The sequence below is a fragment of the Gobio gobio genome (genome assembly GCF_949357685.1).
Source record: "Gobio gobio genome assembly, chromosome: 15".
Lineage (NCBI taxonomy): Eukaryota > Metazoa > Chordata > Actinopteri > Cypriniformes > Gobionidae > Gobio > Gobio gobio.
The window spans coordinates 49,323,687-49,344,239 of NC_137108.1; the positions used below are offsets into that span (position 1 = coordinate 49,323,687).

The 20,553-nt window shown below is 36.4% G+C and overlaps 1 protein-coding gene across 1 annotated transcript in view; it reads left to right on the forward strand.

Moving 5' to 3' along the window:
* Positions 1-20,553, forward strand: part of nek10 (NIMA-related kinase 10) — a gene marked incomplete at both ends in the record, with an annotated part of 43,520 nt that overhangs the window by 20,189 nt on the left and 2,778 nt on the right. The window contains 20 exons of the mRNA XM_079838146.1: positions 649-710; positions 815-889; positions 1,149-1,213; positions 3,039-3,141; positions 3,294-3,422; positions 3,507-3,644; positions 4,474-4,519; positions 5,462-5,583; positions 5,649-5,751; positions 6,702-6,777; positions 6,889-7,018; positions 7,212-7,282; positions 10,493-10,691; positions 10,780-10,879; positions 11,155-11,197; positions 17,208-17,239; positions 17,402-17,502; positions 17,575-17,685; positions 17,982-18,084; positions 18,168-18,220. Coding sequence (XP_079694272.1) covers positions 649-710; positions 815-889; positions 1,149-1,213; positions 3,039-3,141; positions 3,294-3,422; positions 3,507-3,644; positions 4,474-4,519; positions 5,462-5,583; positions 5,649-5,751; positions 6,702-6,777; positions 6,889-7,018; positions 7,212-7,282; positions 10,493-10,691; positions 10,780-10,879; positions 11,155-11,197; positions 17,208-17,239; positions 17,402-17,502; positions 17,575-17,685; positions 17,982-18,084; positions 18,168-18,220 — 1,862 coding nt within the window. The remainder of the gene's footprint in view (positions 1-648; positions 711-814; positions 890-1,148; positions 1,214-3,038; positions 3,142-3,293; positions 3,423-3,506; positions 3,645-4,473; positions 4,520-5,461; positions 5,584-5,648; positions 5,752-6,701; positions 6,778-6,888; positions 7,019-7,211; positions 7,283-10,492; positions 10,692-10,779; positions 10,880-11,154; positions 11,198-17,207; positions 17,240-17,401; positions 17,503-17,574; positions 17,686-17,981; positions 18,085-18,167; positions 18,221-20,553) is intronic.

Below are 20,553 nucleotides of genomic sequence, written 5' to 3' on the forward strand. Positions count from 1 at the left end.
AATGAACTACAGTATTTTCAGGTTATTTATATGACAATATGTAGAAAAATTACCTACCAATATTGTGATTGTCCTTTGGGTTAATCATTTGAAATAATAAAAACAATATGATGTTCAAACTTTTGACTACTTTCTTTAATAACTACATAACACAATACTTGTACTTTTACTTTCAGTACTTGAGTAGTAAATTTTAAAATAAACTACTTGCAATACTTAAGTACAAAAAATGTTGAATACTTTAGTACTTCTACTTAAGTGTGGTGCTTAAAGAGCACTTCAACTTCTACTCAAGTCACTTTTTTGATAAGGAACTTGTACTTTTACTCAAGTCTGTGTCTCTAGTACTTTATACATCTCTGCACCGTCATAATCATGACATGACACATGGCATGAATATGAAGGAATTTTTATGCATGTTCATGACAACTGTCATTAAGTGTCATTCGCTCAATTATGTCATTTTTAATGCAAAGATGACATTATTTGAGATGTCTTTGTTATGACAACTTGACATAAACCAATACATCATAACCTGAAAAATCTATATTTTTAATGAGACCTTAATGTAAGGTGTTGCCAGTTCATTCGGCATTATCTTGAACTTTAACAATTAATGAAAGCACTGTCTCGTGTCCCTGTTCCCAGCATGCTGTGCAGCGATCACAGAGCTTGTTTTGGATGATACGACAGCACATAACGTGGTGCAGGTAGTCCACTTCTCTTTCTCTGTCAGATGCTTCTCTCGTGAATCAAAGACATCAGCGTTTGCAGTCATCTCATGTTAATATACTCTGCATTCATTTTGTTTTAGGAGAACGGTGTGTACATAATTGGCAAATTGATTTTGCCACAAAGCTTTAAAGAACCTCAAGCAAAATCTCTACAGGTATGTCAGTCTAGTGAATAAACTCACATATACTGTATTAAGAAAGAAAAATATTTGTATTACTGTTATTATTAATACTGATACTAGTACTGTGTGTACCGTATATAAAGGTTACAGAAACTTCTAACTTTTTTATGAATGTACAATACAGTATTCAAGATGGATTATGGTTCTGTGAGGAACTAATAAGCATATTTTAATATTTCCCATAAGAGACACAAGAAATGCAGATATTAATGTTGCTCCTTATTTTCTGAAGTGTTACGCTTTCAGGGCTCTACGATTCCTTTTTAGTATGGAGCGCAATAGACATCACTTTAAAAGGTATTTTATTTCTATTGTATTTATTTTATAGAAATGTATTAAGCTGCAGTCTGTAACTTATTTTGGTTAAAAATGATCCAAAATCAATTTTGTACATAACCAGCCAGTGTTCAAAATGATCTCCTTACCTTAGCCCGATTCACAACGGTAAACTCAATTAATAATGTGTTATAATTTGAGTGGTACTGGTGGGTTTTCGCGGGAAATTCGAGCATGGCGGCGTTCGTCTTTGCGTCATTACGTCACGTCTGTATACATAAAAAAGGAGTCCGGCTCGCATGTGAGGATGCTGCAGGTGGCGGATCATTTATAGCCTTTTCTCACAGCAGATGGAATAATTAAACGTATCATTTTGATGGCGGATTGTAATCCAGAAATGTCCAAACGACAATCATCAGTGACAACTGGAGATTCACCCGTAGTCAAAAGCAAAAGATTAGACTGTACAGAAATTGAAATCTACAGGTAACGCTAATACACACTAAATACAATCACGCAATACTGATGTTGTTAATATTAACAATTTGAGATCAAAGTATAACAATAATAATAATTTGCACGGTTTGATGTGATGTGAGCTAAGCGATCGCTAGATTTAATCACCGTTGGTAGCGCGATTTATTGTAATGCCTTTTTTTCTCAGTTGGTCAGAAGTTCACTGTAAAAAATTGTGATTTTAACGGTAAAAGACTGTAAAAATGCTACGGTTAAAACAGAAAGTTTCCGTACTATATACGGTGAATAACTGTAATAGATCTAACCTTACATTTTATGTAATTTGACAGTAAAATACCGTTAAATTTACAGTTTTTGGAAGTGAAAAAGAACGTCATTGTGTAATTTACAGTGAAAAAACGTAAATTGACATTCCTAGAATTCCCTGCGTGACACTTCGCATTTGATCTATTTTCATTGAAATAACTGTTTCTTCTTAGTTTTTTCTAATCAGTTATGTACATTAGGGTTTCATGTTACATCTAATGTTGTTAAATTAATGTTTATTGCATTTTTAAAATGTCATGTGTGTTTAGACTCTGTGCATCTTCTATATATTGTCCTCCTCAAAGCTTTGATTCATCATGTGACTCTCATCTCCTCTGTGATTGGTGGTTGTCAGTATATATCAAAGGGACATAACAGATATTAGTATTTCAATAGGTTGGTAATTTAACATTATTTCAGTTAATAAAATAGTACATTTATTATAGTGTACACGTAATTATCACAATATAAACCTTAAATTATACAGTTTTGAACTGTAAATAAATGTTTTTTAACCGTAATTATTACATTATAAACCTTTAAATTATATGGTGCTGTCCCGTAAAACCTAAAACGTTACTGCCGTGTTTTATATAGTTTATATAGTTGAAGTTCTGACCACCACAACTGCTGTTTTTTCACCATAAATTTTACGTGGATTTTTTTTACAGTGTTGTTACTAGTTTAAATGACTTTTTGGTGTGATTTTTTTTTTTTTGTCTAACTTCCAAGACGTAGAATCTGTGATTCTGAAGTACAGTATCCACAGCGGTGCGGTGAATGATTAACAGCCACACACACTCCTCAAAACATTAGATTCATCCGCGCTGAGGAGCCGCCGATGCACAACACACATAAAGATGATAATCCACAAATAACTGCAATTGCAGGTTTTAAACAGAGATGGCGACAAAGAGGCAAAACTTACGGACTGCAGCTTTAATAATTCTATATTTATTTTTATCTACACGATGTTTATTTCTTTTTTGAAATTTTCAATTTATGAATGCCATTTGTTTTTAATTTATGATTCATATTTTTTGCATCTGTTTGTTTGTTCCAGACTGTTTTCTCCGGAGTTGTTTGAGATGTTTATTGATGTTGGACACTATGTAAGAGACATTGCTGCATATGAACCACTGCAGGAGAAAATCGCACTTTTAACGGTAAGATACTGAAGGTCCATGTGGGGAATTACACTGACCCATCTGCTTCTCTAAAGCTATGATATTAATGGAGACTAATTTGGCGCTAAAATAGTCAAAACTCTAATATTTTCTCTCTGGCATGTTTACATTATGACCGTGTTCATGTGTAGGAGGAGGAGTTAGATGTTCTCAGGGAAAGCATTGAGACGGTGAACCAGAACCGGCCTCCTTTGAGAGTGATCAATGGGTATGCGGTTTTGGAGCATCTGGGCAGCGGTGCCTTTGGCAGCGTCTTTAAGGTGAAGGTGATCTGTGCTGTTTATTTGTACTTTGTTAGTTAATTGAATTGAGCCATTCACTGTTGTTTTTGCTCCCACTCAAAGGTCCGTAAGCAGAGCGGACAAAACGTCCTGGCACTGAAGGAGGTCAACTTTCACAATCCGGCCTTTGGTAAGGACAAGCGATCCAGAGACAGCAGCGCTGAGAAGATTGTGTCTGAGCTGACCATCATTAAAGAACAGGTGAATAATGCATTCTCATTCAGAAACCGCTCAGACGTCCCCCAGGTGGTCATAGTGATGAAAGTCACAGATCATACATTTAAAGAAGCCACAAAGCCTTGATGTTGTGTTTGTGCTCTACTAGAGCAGGTTTTCCTGCTTGAATGTTGATTATTTTCCTATTCCTCTCTTCCCCAGTCTGTCAGTAACGCTCTGTTCAGTTTCTGTCTCTATGAAGCCCCTTCTTCTGAAAGCATACTGTGCTCTGATTGGTCAACTGGAGCAGTGTGTTGTGATTGGTCAAGCGCTTCCAGCGTCTTGCAATTGTCCCCCAGTTTCAACACACTACTAACTAACTCAACCAGGCCCGCCCCTTTATTCTGCTTATTAATTATTTAAATGAGGAATATTGTGTCATGTTCATGTTTGTTTGCTCTGTGACATTGTTTTCATGACAATTAAGAACATCTTCCCTTTAACTCAATTCTCATTACGGTCTCAGATTCTCATTTTAATTGCATAATATCTATATACTTAATAGTAGTTATATATATAATTATATATAATTTCCACATATGTTAATAAAAGAAAACATGGTGTGTTTAAAGGATGATTAGGACTATGGCATTACTGCATTTTACATAATTTGTGAATTATTGTCATGCAAATAATGACACTGTTAAAACAGATTTAATGACCCTGAAATAGGCATAATTTTCCTTAGCAAATAATAAAAAAATTATTAAAATTAATAAATAAAAATCTATCTTTTGATATTAGAGTGAAATATGATCCTGATAATCTCACACAAATCTGAAAGCTGTCGTTTGTCTTTCTTAATTACTCTCAGATGTCTCACCCAAACGTTGTAAAATACTTCAAAACATTTTTAGAAGGTACGTACTCTTCTGTGATATGTGTATATACACCGATCAGGCATAACATTATGACCTAATATTGTGTTGGTCCTCCTTTTGATGCCAAAACAGCCCTGACCCGTCGAGGCATGGACTCCACCCGGCCATCCATGTGATGTAGAAGAACACGTGATCATCAGACCAGGCCACCTTCTTCCATTGCTCCGTGGTCCAGTTCTGATGCTCACGTGCCACTGTTGGTGCTTTGGGCGGGGTCAGGGGTCAGCATGGGCACTGGTCAGCGGCTGTGCCGCCCCATACACAACAAACTGAGATGCTCTGTGTATTCTGACCCCTTTCTATCAGAACCAGCATTAACTTCTTGAGCAGTTTGAGCTCCAGTAGCTCGTCTGTTTGATCGGCCCACACGGGCCAGCCTTCGCTCCACACGGGCATCAATGAGCCTCGGCCGCCCATGAGCCTGTGGCCGGTTCTCCACTGTTCCTTCCTTGGAGCACTTTTGATAGAGACTGACCACTGCAGACCGGGAACATCCCACAAGAGCTGCAGTTTTGGAGATGCTCTGACCCAGTCGTCTAGCCGTCACAATCTGGCCCTTGTCAAACTCGCTCAAATCCTTACGCTTGCCCATTTTTCCTGCTTCTAACATATCAACTTTGAGGACAAAATGTTCACTTGCTGCCTAATATATCCCACCCACTAACAGGTGATGAAGAGATCATCAGTGTTATTCACTTCACCTGTCATAATGTTATGCCTGATCGGTGTATATATACAGTATATATAATATAAATTACATTGTATTATATTTATGATATGCATATAATGAATTTAAGCAGTACAGCAGGGTCCAAAAGTCTGTGAAACGGCTTCAGGTTTTCATTGTGGTCTCAGACTTTTGGTCCCCAAAGTATATGTGTGTTATATAAATTATATATACCGTTTTTATCCTGGTCTCAGCTGACAAACTCTTCATCGTGATGGAGCTCATAGAAGGAGCTCCGCTGGCTGAACATTTCAGCTCTCTCAAAGAGAAGCGGCAGACGTTCACCGAGGAGAGAGTCTGGAACATTTTCATACAGGTGAGGAACTCTGAGGAAATATGAAATAAAAATTATCAATTGTGTTCATATTGAAACGTCCACAGATCTGTCTGGCTTTGAGATACCTACACAAGGAGAAACGGATCATCCACCGAGATCTCACACCAAATAATATCATGCTCGGAGAGAGAGATAAAGTCACTATTAGTGAGTTGATTTTAACTTTTAACTGTCCAGAGTATTATATATATATATATATAAGGCTTGACATTAACTCCCGCCAAACGCGTGTGTATTTCAGCAGTGGCGTGTAACCGAGCCACTTTGGAGGGTTGAATTTTATATATAAATATATTGTAGTCTTTTAAAAAGACTACAATATATAAACAATATATGAAATAATAAACTAAGTGCAATGTAGTGTCATCAAAAATATAGATTTTTCGATACATATTGATACTGAAATATCTGAAACGCTTCCAATACTCGTTTTCCTCAAAATAGACACACGATACCAGCGTCTCTTTCTCTCTCTCTCTCATCTCTCCAACAGCGAGTGACACACAACCCACACAACTCACTCTTTTCATTTGCTCTGGATGAATATTGTTGTTGTTACAGGGTTTGAATTTCGGCGTCGGATTGAGCTTATTGTGCATAATTTTACTCCTGCAGATTTTGTGCTCAAACATCCAAAGTGTGGCACATAAAGCCGCCTCTCAGCACTAAATTGAGTTCTTTTTCGCTGCTTATTGCGCTTAAACAGTCAAATACAAGTATTCACGATTCACGTATTCACGAGTATTCACGTACACACAGTCAGTTCTGTTTTAAGTGAACGTAAACAGTTGAGAAAGAAAACGCATGTGTAATAGTGTAATGGATCCTTGCGTAGAGCTCTTAAAGTGACAGCAGCCTAATAAACCTGCTGACAAATTATGAGGTAATAAAAATATCTATATGGCAGTTTTTCCCCATGATATTGATGTCAAAATTGTGGCCAGTGAAAATGCAGAGTGGCTAGAAAACCACTAGCCACAGTGACTGGTGCTGAGCAAAAAAGTTAATGTCAAGCTCTGTATGTGTGTGTGTGTGTGTGTGTGTTTTAGGCACGTCGCTTAATGTTGAACACATAAACAATCTAATCTTTTTTCCAGCTGACTTTGGTCTTGCTAAACAGAAGCAGGAGAACAGTAAGCTGACATCAGTGGTCGGGACAATACTGTACTGCTGGTACTGTACTCAAATCTCTTATTTACAGTTCTCAAATACCTGCTCTGGCCAGCTGAACATTTGCTGGAGTTTGAGGTGAAGCGTACTTTCTGTGTTTTGTGTGTGTGTTAGTCCAGAGATTGTGAAAAGCGAGCCGTACGGTGAGAAGGCAGATGTTTGGGCCGCCGGCTGCATCCTCTATCAGATGACCACCCTCACGCCTCCGTTCTACAGCGCAAACATGCTCTCCCTCGCTACCAAGGTGTCCCATTTACCATATAGTGAAGAAATCCATCCCAAAATGCATTGTAAAAGAATTGTTCAGACATTTCGAAAGAACTTTCAGAAGATTTTGTGTGCTCTGTTTTTGATTTAAATCATTATTTGTTTACCCACTCATAATACTTGTCAGGTTGTTTTGAACTGATCTTCCTCCGTGTTCTTCGTGTGTTTAGATTGTGGAAGCGGTTTATGATCCAGTGGAAGACAAAACCATCTCTGAGAGAGTGACTGACATGATTAAATGGTATGATTCCCTAAAGAGTTAATGCTTTCAGATCACACAGAACGCGTTTTTCAGGTTTGAAAACGCGAGGCGCACGCCATTGCCTTTTATTGGTCGACGTTTTTCAATTTAGAAAATAAGCTGCGTTTTTTTTTATGTTACTAAGAAACCCCCGAATCAGCTGTCCTTAGGGTGACCACCATCAAACAAACCAAATGTGGGACGATTACTAAGTTTGTGTGGGACAATGTGGGACATGTTACCAACACTAAAACATAACCTGAAACTGTTGTATAATCTTAAATTCAACATCACTGAGCCCAAAGGCAACAGGCATCATGCAGATAACTACTTTTGAAACAGTTCTGACCAAGAGCAACTAAAAAAAAAATATATATATATAACACATTTTTTGGGGGGGGGGTTGTAGTTTTTATTTTTTATATATATATATATACATTTATATACAGAACTGTATTTTATTTATATATATTCATTTATATACAGAACTATCCATTCGTTTTCTGACAGGGAACACATGGAACGAATCACCGCTCCACATTTTGATTGACAGCCGTCACAACCTAGTGACCGTGTTTACTCCTTTCTTTTCAACCATTGGATATGGTTTAAAAAACGGCTTTTGTATATTTGTGTAAGGCGGGATGTTACTTCTGACGAAGCGCTATTAAATATAGGTGAAAAACGATGCTGCGAAAATAATATAAATGCTTTCTTAAAAAGGCAAAAGAACGAATGCATGTTTTCTCAATATGATCATTAAAAATCAACAGACTGGTGAAAATGCGGGACATTTTCTCAATATGCGACATGCGGGACAAGGGGTGAAAATGCTGTGCGATACAACGCAAAGCGGGACAGGTGGTCACCCTAGCTGTCCTGTCAGTCTCATCAAGGTAACGGTCACCACAACGGAAGGCCCGCCTCTCAATTCATTCGATTGGACAATAGAAACTAAACGTGATAACGTCGGGCGCTTTTCCGCTCAGAGTTGATTTTTTTTTCAACTTCATGCGCTCAGAGCGCTCTTTCTAAAACGCTGTTCGCAGCAGGCGGTTAATACGCGAGGCGCCCGGGGCGCATAAGCAGCGCGCATAACACTCGCTGCCATCAGAAATCTATTAAAAAAGGCGCCTCTCGCTGCAAACATACGTTCTGTGATCGGGGCCTTACTCTGGAGAAACCTTATATATATAGACCTTATATATTATGTATAAATGTGTATATATATATATATATATATATATATATATATATATATATATATATATTAGTGGTGGGCCGTTATCGGTGTTAACGTGCTGCGTTAACGTGAGACTCTTATCGGGCGATTAAAAAAAATATTGCCGTTAATCTATTCTCAAAGTTGGGTTGAGAGCTGGGTCTATACTACGCAAGCTATGATGACTTTCACCTTGATATTTTATCGCGGATTTATACCTAGCGGATTTATACCATAAAAATGAGCTCATTTTTCCAGCTTATTAATGGTCAAAAACACTCAAAAATGTCTCAATGCCCATCTTGGTGAGTTTTAACGTAAACACAGTCGTAACCAGCTCACAGGAACAGTGTTTGGGATCCATGCGTGCGTCAGGTCTTAAAGGGACAGAAATAATTTATTATTCAAACTACAAAAAGACAAACGATCACTTACGAGCACACATATTCTGAATGCCTTCGGCAGAATTCAAATGACCCATTTTGATCTAGATTAATCTTGGAATTAATCTAGATTAATCTAGATTAAAAAAAATTATCTATGCCCACCACTAATATATATATATATATATATATATATATATATATATATATATATATATATATATATATATATATATATATATATATATATATATATATATATATATATATATTTGACTTAACACACATGTGTTCAAGTAAAAAAATGTATATGTGTATATATATATATATATATTAAGGCTGTTAACGTTAACGCATGCGATTAATTTAAAGTCCTTAACGGGTTAAAATAATTTAAATAAAATAAATTACATTACAGAAGTACATGAAGCTGCGTCGTTAACGTAATGTTCGTCACGCAGTTAGATGATGTTAGAAGTCGTGAGTTTATCCCAATCACACTGAGTATCTACAGCACCTGTAACCCTGGTAGGAGGACATTTCCACTCTAATGCTGCGTCCCAATTCGCCTACTCATACTACGACCTAAAAGTATGTGCTCTTTTTGTGAAGAAAAAGTACATACTTTTGAGTGAGTAGCAGAAGAGTATGCAAGCTTTGGTTCCTCATCTATAACGTGACCACACGGAGACGCCAAAAAATCCTAAATCAACCGCTTTGACTGAATAAACCTACAATTACTAAGCACAACAACGTACAAATGAGCAGAGGTGGACAGTAACTAAGTATAAATGGCGCATGATTAATTTCACGATAACTGTGCGATTAATCGCGATTAAAAATGTAATCTATTGACAGCCCTAATATGTATGTCATAATTAAGAAGTCTCTACTGCTCACCAAGGCTGCATTTATCTGATCATAAATCCAGTAAAAACAGTAATATTGTGAAATATTATTACAATTTCAAATTGCTGTTTTCTATGTGAATATTTTATAAAAATGTAATTTATTCCTGTGATCAAAGCTGAATTTATCATCATTACTCCAGTCTTCAGTGTCACATGATCTTAATATGATGATTTGGTGATTAATTATTATTGGTACTCAATTATTAATAATGGTTATTATTATTATTATCAATGTTGTTTTTGCTGCTTCATATTTTTGTGAAAACCATGAGACATTTTTTTCAGGATTATTTGATCAAAGAATTCAAAAGATTTGAAATAAAAAGAAATATGTATTTAAAAATATATGATATTAATATATAAAAAAGTTATTTTAAAGTACAAAATTACTGTTTTTTTACTGTATTTTTATAAAAAAAAAATCTTAATTACAGAATAACAAAAAGGTGTTGGATATTTATTTACATTTATTTCTCTCTTTGTACCAAAACGAAGAGCATTAGATTTGTAGGGGTTTTTTTTAACAGAGAATTATGGGAAATGTTGTCTTGTCTGCTTCCTCATAAATAAGTTATATTTTCCGAAAGCATTGTAACTATTCATCATTCACAGTACACTACTTTTTTTTTATTTTTAGTTCAGTTTTGAGTTTACAGATTTCAGTTTTCAGAAGATGTACTTGCTGGCTTTTCAGGTGCTTGACTCCAAACGCGGACATGCGTCCGGACATCATCGAGGTCAGTTCCAGGATTTCTGATATAATGATGAAGTTTGTGGACAGTCTCTGTGCATCCCATAATTCACTAGAGAGAAGGGCAGAGCGAGACAGGAAGAGAGCACAGAAGTATTTCCTGGAGAGCAACCGGACCAGGATGTGCAGCCCACTGCGACAGGTTTGACCGGAGAACTGCTGGACATTTCTTCAGGATTACAGTCTGATTTTCTCTTTTGAATATTCTGTGTGTTTTGTTTTTGACTCAGAGCATTGGACTCAAAGAACCAGATGGTCAAGATGGATCCCAGAGTTCTGAAACGTCTACATCTGCTTTAGCAAGTGGAGCAGAACCACAGCAAGGTCAAGGTGGGAAGCAGCATCTAACATCTGTTTTGTAAAGCTGCTGTGAAACCGTGTGTATTGTGAAGACAAAAACATCTGGCTTGACCGTAAACATGTCCAACGAGCCCGTGTTCGGCCGAGGGTCTGCGTTTGCACACTTGCAGAAAGTGTTCCTGACTCTTGCTTTGCATGTGTCCAGCAGGACTGTGTGTGTTCACCTCGTCATCGGTCATTCATGCTGTTAATATATTATAAGAGAGAGACTAAATTTATGCTTTTTCCTTGTTTAAAATGTGTAGACGAGTCGCAGAGCACTGTGAAGGGTTCAGACGAACTGCTCAGGTGAGTCTATCCATCCATCCATCCATCCATCCATCCGTCTGTCTCTGTCTATCTATCCATCCATCCATCCATCCATCCGTCTGTCTCTGTCTATCTATCCATCCATCCATCCATCCATCTGTCTCTGTCTATCTATCCATCCATCCGTCTGTCTCTGTCTATCTATCCATCCATCCATCCATCCATCCAGGGCCGGCCCGTGGCATAGGCGGAATAGGCAAATGCTAGGGGCGCCACTCATCTATAGGGGCGCCAAAATGTTTTACTGATACTATTTTATTAATATTAATTTGAAATAGTACCAAATACAGCGCAAAAAAACGTAACTAAGTCCCCGCATCTTTCCGGTCCGCCTCATCAATCTCCCCCCGCCGATCTACTTGAAGTGCGTCAGAAATACAACGCGCGATCAGTTTATTGTTAGGGGAATTTGTTGTGTTGCGTCGCCTCTCGCCGCATCCAATGCAGACAAGGTTGCTTTCATTTTTTAGGGTGCTTGGCCGTTCGCGCCAGGTGTTGACACGGTGTAAGTTGCCGGATTATTTATGACGGATGGCCGAATTGAAGTGTCTAAAAAAAAGACAGAAGCCCTCTGATGCAGGGAAGATAAGGGATACACTGCTCTTCTTACGTAGTATTTGTGTCTTGTTTCTAGTCTAAATATCTAAAATTCCTAAATCAAGGTTGAAGGTGCATTAACTAGATAAGTTAAATGACAGAAGATAGTTTCTAAATTTCTTGTTTTCTTGAAAATAAAATCAAAATGAAGTGAGTTTTTGCTTAAAACAAGCAAAATTATCTGCCAATGGAGTGGAAAAATAATCTTGTTTCTGATTGAAATCGTGTTTCTGTCCCAAACAGAAATAAGATTATTTTTCTCACCCCATTGGCAGATAATTTTGCTTGTTTTAAGCAAAAACTCAAGACATTTTTATGCACCTTGATTTAAGAATTTTTAGATATTTGGACTGGAAACAAGAAAAAGATTCTAAATAAGAAGAGCATTTTTTGCTGTGTAAAGACAGAAGTAAAGGGATGTAGGCAAATTAGTTGAACAGTTAATGAACAGTTTATTTAATTGCATAGTAGTAAAATACTAATGTTTGCTAATTAATTCCAGTTATTTTTACCTTAAACTTTATGCAAGCAGCTGTTCTGGGTTCTCCAGAGGTCACAGCCAGTGTGATTTTGTAAAAAATAAATAATATAAAAATATTAAACGCATGTAATATCACTTTTTTAATAGCCTAATGTTTTTACTCTGCAGTTGTGCAGTTTTAAGGGGGTGTATAGCAATTTTAAAATGTATTTGCCGAAATTAGTAATGATATTTATATACAGGTTTATTTAAAATGGCAACATTTTATGTAAAATTCACATTAAATATAAAAATTTCTCAGTTGAATTCCTGGTGAAAGCATGAATGCTCATAGTTTAGTGGAAGACTGCCATCTACTGGAAAACAAATACTTTTGCTAGTTCTCAATGAATAGTTTGTGCATGAATGTTAGATGCAGTTACTCTTGCTATTTGTGTTTAGGCTGTAATGTGGCATAGGTGTAATATTTGTACAGTTTTACTATCATCAGCCTTTAACAAATAAAAAACAATAATAATATCATGAACATAATGATGGGGTAGAATGGACTGGACATCATATAAAACAACAACAACAATAAAAATAAAACCTCAATGCATTACAAAAATAAAACAGTATGAGTGTTTCCACAACTTAGAATGATAATGTGTAGTGCTAAACCTTGATACAAGGGGCACCAAGTAAAATCTTGCCTAGGGCAGCAAATTGGTCAGGGCCGGCCCTGCATCCATCTGTCTCTGTCTATCTATCCATCCATCCGTCTGTCTCTGTCTATCTATCCATCCATCCATCCATCCATCTGTCTCTGTCTATCTATCAATCCATCCGTCTGTCTCTGTCTATCTATCAATCCATCCGTCTGTCTCTGTCTATCTATCCATCCATCCGTCTGTCTCTGTCTATCTATCTATCCATCCATCCATCCATCCATCTGTCTCTGTCTATCTATCAATCCATCCGTCTGTCTCTGTCTATCTATCCATCCATCCATCCATCCATCTGTCTCTGTCTATCTATCCATCCATCCATCCATCCGTCTGTCTCTGTCTATCTATCAATCCATCCGTCTGTCTCTGTCTATCTGTCTATCTATCAATCCATCCGTCTGTCTCTGTCTATCTATCCATCCATCCATCTGTCTCTGTCTCTCTCTGTCCATCCATCATCCATCCTTCTTTCCATCCATCATTCTTTCTTTCCATCCATCCTTCTTTCCATCCCACCCACCCATCCATCCATCCTTCTTTCCATCCATCCATCTGTCCTTCTTTCCATCCTTCTTTCTATTCATCCATCCATCCATCCTTCTATCTATCCATCCATCCATCCTTCCTTCTTTCCATCATCCATCCCCACCCACCCATCCATCCTTCTTTCCACCCATCCATCCATCATCGATCCTTCTTTCAATCCATCCATCCGTCCTTCTTTCTATCCATCCATCCCTCCTTCTTTCCACCCATCCATCCATCCTTCTTTCCATCCTTCTTTCTATTCACCCATCCATTTTTTTTCTATCCATCTATCCTTCTTTCTATCCATCCATCCATCCTTCTTTCTATCCATCCATCGCTTTGTCATTCTATCTATCTATCCATCTATCGTTCTATATATTGATCTATCAATTGTTCTATCTATTGTTCTATATATTGATCTATCAATCGTTCTGTCTATCGTTCTATCGTTCTATCTATCAATCTATATATTGACCTATCAATCATTCTATCTATCGTTCTATATATTGATCTATCAATCGTTCTATCTATCGATCTATATATTGATCTATCAATCGTTCTATCTATCGATCTATATATTGATCTATCAATCGTTCTATCTATCGATCTATATATCGATCTATCAATCGTTCTATCTATCGTTCTATATATTGATCTATCAATCGTTCTATCTATCGTTCTATATATTGATCTATCAATCGTTCTATCTATCGATCTATATATCGATCTATCAATCGTTCTATCTATCGTTCTATATATTGATCTATCAATCGTTCTATCTATCGTTCTATATATTGATCTATCAATCGTTCTATCTATCGTTCTATATATTGATCTATCAATCGTTCTATCTATCGTTCTATATATTGATCTATCAATCGTTCTATCTATTGATCTATATATTGATCTATCAATCGTTCTATCTATCGATCTATATATTGATCTATCAATCGTTCTATCTATCGATCTATATATTGATCTATCAATCGTTCTATCTATCGTGCTATATATTGATCTATCAATCGTTCTATCTATTGATCTATATATTGATCTATCAATCGTTCTATCTATCGATCTATATATTGATCTATCAATCGTTCTATCTATCGATCTATATATTGATCTATCAATCGTTCTATCTATTATTATGGCAAAAATTAATTCATTGACATCACTAATAAGAGACAAACCATTTTCCAATTGTCTTTATAAAGATTTATTTTTCTTGCAAGAAAGAGCCACGGTCAGTGTAGCCATTCGAGGCTACCTTGAGTGTGAACTGGAGACACAAAGAAAAGCACAAACTTTTGTACCCTCAATGTTTTAACAAACCCCCTCAGTAATTTCCCATACATCTGGCGAAACCCACTGAAGGTTTCGCCTTGAGCAATTAAAAGCAAGAAACACAATGGTCCTTCATCTGTAACAACAGACAGAGTATCACCTACTCCTAATCAGCATAACTATTCAAACGCATAGATGCTAGCCAGGAACTCCAATTCCAAGAATCATAAAAGATAAAAGGGGCAATGTCTGGGCTCCCACAGGTGGGGCCTCATTGATCTGACTCATTTAAAACACAATAGAGAAAACAGGTCTGGAAGATTAAATCTTCTGTGATTAAATTTTTACCCAACACTATCGATCTATATATTGATCTATCAATCGTTCTATCTATCGATCTATATATTGATCTATCAATCGTTCTATCTATCGATCTATATATTGATCTATCAATCGTTCTATCTATCGATCTATATATTGATCTATCAATCGTTCTATCTATCGATCTAAATATTGATCTATCAATCGTTCTATCTATCGATCTATATATTGATCTATCAATCGTTCTATCTATCGATCTATATATTGATCTATCAATCGTTCTATCTATCGATCTATATATTGATCTATCAATCGTTCTATCTATCGATCTATATATTGATCTATCAATCGTTCTATCTATCGTTCTATATATTGATCTATCAATCGTTCTATCTATCGTTCTATATATTGATCTATCAATCGTTCTATCTATCGATCTATATATTGATTTACCAATCGTTCTATCTATTGATCTATATATTGATCTATCAATCATTCTATCTATCGATCTATATATTGATCTATCAATCGCTCTATCTATCGTTCTATATATTGATCTATCAATCGTTCTATCTATCGATCTATATATTGATCTATCAATCGTTCTATCTATCGTTCTATATATTGATTTACCAATCGTTCTATCTATTGATCTATATATTGATCTATCAATCATTCTATCTATCGATCTATATATTGATCTATCAATCGTTCTATCTATCGTTCTATATATTGATTTACCAATCGTTCTATCTATTGATCTATATATTGATCTATCAATCATTCTATCTATCGTTCTATATATTGATCTATCAATCGCTCTATCTATCGTTCTATATATTGATCTATCAATTGTTCTATCTATTGTTCTATATATTGATCTATCAATCGTTCTATCTATCGTTCTATATATTGATCTATCAATCGCTCTATCTATTGTTCTATATATTGATCTATCAATCGTTCTATCTATCGATCTAAATATTGATCTATCAATCGTTCTATCTATCGATCTATATATCGATCTATCAATCGTTCTATCTATCATTCTATATATTGATCTATCAATCGTTCTATCTATCGATCTATATATTGATCTATCAATCGTTCTATCTATCGATCTATATATTGATCTATCAATCGTTCTATCTATCGATCTATATATTGATCTATCAATCGTTCTGTCTATCGATCTATATATTGATCTATCAATCGTTCTATCTATCGATCTAAATATTGATCTATCAATCGTTCTATCTATCGATCTATATATTGATCTATCAATCGTTCTATCTATCGATCTATATATTGATCTATCAATCGTTCTATCTATCGATCTATGTATTGATCTATCAATCGCTCTATCTATCGATCTATGTATTGATCTATCAATCGTTCTATCTATCGTTCTATATATTGATCTATCAATCGTTCTATCTATCGTTCTATATATTGATCTATCAATCGCTCTATCTATCGTTCTATATATTGATCTATCAATTGTTCTATCTATCATTCTATATATCGATCTATCAATCGTTCTATCTATTGTTCTATATATTGATCTATCAATCGTTCTGTCTATCGTTCTATCGTTCTATCTATCGATCTATATATTGATCTATCAATCGTTCTATCTATTGTTCTATATATTGATCTATCAATCGTTCTATCTATCGTTCTATATATCGTTCTATCTATCGTTCTATATATCGATCTATCAATCGTTCTATCTATCGTTCTATATATTGATCTATCAATCGTTCTATCTATCGTTCTATATATTGATCTATCAATCGTTCTATCTATCGATCTATATATTGATCTATCAATCGTTCTATCTATCGATCTATCAATCGTTCTATCTATCGATCTATCAATCGTTCTATCTTTCTATTGTTCTATGTTTCATTCTGTCCATAGACAGACTATCTTTCAAAGGTTTGGGGTCAGTAGTTTTTTTAAAGAAATTAATACTTTTTTTCCAGCAAGAATGCATTAATAATCAAAGGCATGTGTAATGCTGTACAAAAGATGTCTATCTCAAATAAATGCTGTTTGTGTTTGGCAGTGGGGATGGTCAGAAGTCAAAAGCACGACCAGGTAAAAATATTTACTCCGTTTTGCTGATGATAAACACAATTATAAGATGCTCTTTGAATTTTGCTTTGATGTATATATCATCTGTAAAAGTAGCAGTGTTCTCATGTCACAGATAATCTGGGGATTTAACATCGTGTTGCTCTCGTTTTTACATGTTCACAGCGTCGGCAGGAATTTGTTTATCTCAAAGAAAAGTTCGACAAATTGATGATCCCAACCAGAGGCTTCTTGAACTTCTGCACAAGATTATATTCATAACTCAGGTAATGTGGAGTCTGTTTTCCGGCTTTTTCCAGAATGTTTTCATCTCTTTTATTCATGTGTTCTGTTTTTAGCTCCCACCAGCTCCTCAAAACAGCTTCAAGCAGAGGGCGATCGAACGCTTTAAGAAGCCGCTGTTCACCTACGGAAGTGACCCGTACAATTTGAAGGTGGAGCTCAATAAGGTACTTCATCTTCTTCAGTGCAATTTGTGACATTGTTGCAGTCAACGATTCGTTTATTGAGCAAAAGTGCACAGTAATAGCGGAGTCACAGGAATAAAGTGTGGATGATTTCGCTTATTTTTGCACTTAAAAGATGTGCAGAACCACAACACAATGAAACTGTAGGCATTGTAGGGAACCTTAATGGGGAAATAAGATGCCACATCTTCCTCTTGTGGGAGTTATAGTGAACTTCAATGGAAAATGAATTGATTTCAGTGTGCTTTGAGTTGAAAACTGCTTTTCAAACCTTTCAGGTTCTTCAAGGAAGTCAAGAGCTGGTGGAGATGTCATCAGCCAGCAGGGAGTGGTGGTCCATGATTCAGTCTCTGAGTTCAGACCCATCCACAGCTGAAAACCGTGGAAGTGCTGCTCGGTTTGTCTCCTTGATCTGATTTTAAAGCGTTACCAACTCCACTGAGCTTGTCTTGTGTATGTTCTAGGGGAATCCGGCTACTCCAGTCTTCAAGACGGGCTCACCTATGAGGAAATACAGGTGGGATTTTAACATTTATTGTTGTGCAGTACATTTTGCATTAATAATTTATATCTATAATAATCTATCTATCGTTCTATCTATCTATCGTTCTGTCATTCTGTCTGTCTGTCTGTCTAATTCTGTCTGTCTGTCTGTCTGTCTGTCTATCTATCTATCTATCTATCGTTCTATCTATCGTTCTATCTATCTATCTATCTATCTATCGATCAATCGTTCTATCTATCGATCCATCCACTGATTTCTGTCATTTGATTAAGGATGGAATGTTCTTGAGAAATCAGTCAGATCCATTGATGATGCTTTCTGACATTTGTGCTGTTGTTTTCCCTCCAAAAGGATTTAAACCGAGAATTTATAGTTACAGTTTTTCTCAGTCGCTTTGGTGCATTTCTCACATCACTATTTACATTTGCACAACAGTTAATGCAGTTCTCAAAACAATTAGTACAAACTGCAAAACCTAGTTGATAAGCTGCAAAAGTGTGTCACTTGCTCAAAATGGATAGCTCATTCCTCAAAAGCAAGTATTCATGTCAATGAAAGTGTCAGTGTCATCAAGATGAAAAGTCCTGACACCACTGTGTATGAACAAGATAGTCAAATGGCTTTGTCATGTTTTCATTAGGACAGTTTACTCTATAAATGTTTTCCAATGCAAAAAAAGTCAGATCTTGGTGACACTACCTGAAAATGCTCAAGACAGCACTATACTGTATTTTTCAAATGGCTGTGCAAATAGTATAAAGTTACACATTACTGTATTTAGTGAGGACACTGAGTATGTATGTTTCACATTTTTACTGCATATGCTCTTTGCAATTCTAATTTGTTCACAGCATTGTGCAAAAGAAAAAATACACCCTTATTTACAACAAACATAAACTCCCTTTGTGTAGAGCTGTGCACAGCTGTAAACAATATTGCAGTACATATTGGAACTGAACATACAACATACTAGTGTTGTCAAAAAAATTGATATTTCGATATGTATCGATTCTGAAACGATACGATACTCATTTTCTATAGTATCGATACCAGCCGCACTCTCCTCTCCGACCGACAGTGAGTTGACCCGCACCCTCCTCTCATTCAGTCCGGTTAACCCTCTGAACACGGCAAACGCATTCTGCTGAATTTTTCCTCATGACTGCGTGTTAGTGTTGGTGTGACCGGTCTGAATTTCACGCGGGATTGCACATAACGTTAATTCTACTCATTCCCACAAATTTTGCGCTCGCATCTGAAGCGCACACACATAGCCTACTGTAATAAAGCCGCCTCTGACATACAAGGGCAAAAATGAGCTCCTTCTTCCAGCTTATTAATGGTCAAATACACTCAAAAAAAATCTCAATATCCATCTTGGTGAGTATTAAAGCTACACTATGTAACTTTTCCGTCCACTAGAGGTCGCCTGTTCAAAACAAAGGCGTAGTTTGATGACGCCACGTTTGAGCGCAGAATCTCGGGACATGTGGTCTTCACCTCACAGCCGGTGGGAAACAGTCAGGATAGGACTCGGGCAGAAATCATGTTGATGATGTGATTATTAACATTACTGTAGTCTGAAGCAGAGCAGGAGCGAGTGTTGTGGAGCTGAGCAAGGCCGCAGGAGCGATTGAAGAGCGGGACTGTTATTATGGCATAATCGCCGGCGGGACTTTTATTATGACACGGTTGCCGGCGCCACTTCCTCTTTTCCAATCATGAGTATGAGGTAACGCAACTCTGTTTATCGTATTAGATATATCTGAGTGTGTTGAAAAGGAAGTTATGACGTTCGCTCGGCGGCTGCTATGACACTTGTTCACACTGCAGTGAGAGTAAAGCGTTTCACTGAATAAAACCGGAGACCGAGGGTGACGCAGATATGACGCAATCGACAGGCGACTCCCTCACACGCATAGCTCACACGTCCCGGCTCCTCGGTTAAAATAGCAATTTTCTCACGATTTACAAATAGTTGAAAACATTTGGGATATTCTAAGTACTCAACTGAACAAAATATATAACACTGGCCTAGTGGTTTCTGGATGTTTTACTGCAAAAATCCTACATAGTTCACCTTTAACGTAAATACAGTTGTAAACAGTTCAGGAAGAATGTGTAGCAGGAATGTTTGGGATCCAAGCGTGCGTCAGGTCTTAAAGAGACAGCGGTTATTTATTATTCACACTACAAAAAGACAAATGATCACTTACTGCTCTTGACTGATTCACTTTTGTAACTCTTATGGATTCATCTGTATTTAATTTTTTATAATGAAGATTATCCAATGTTATTTTATATATTTTTTTTTATTCAGTTTATTTACCTGAAAAAATAAAGCA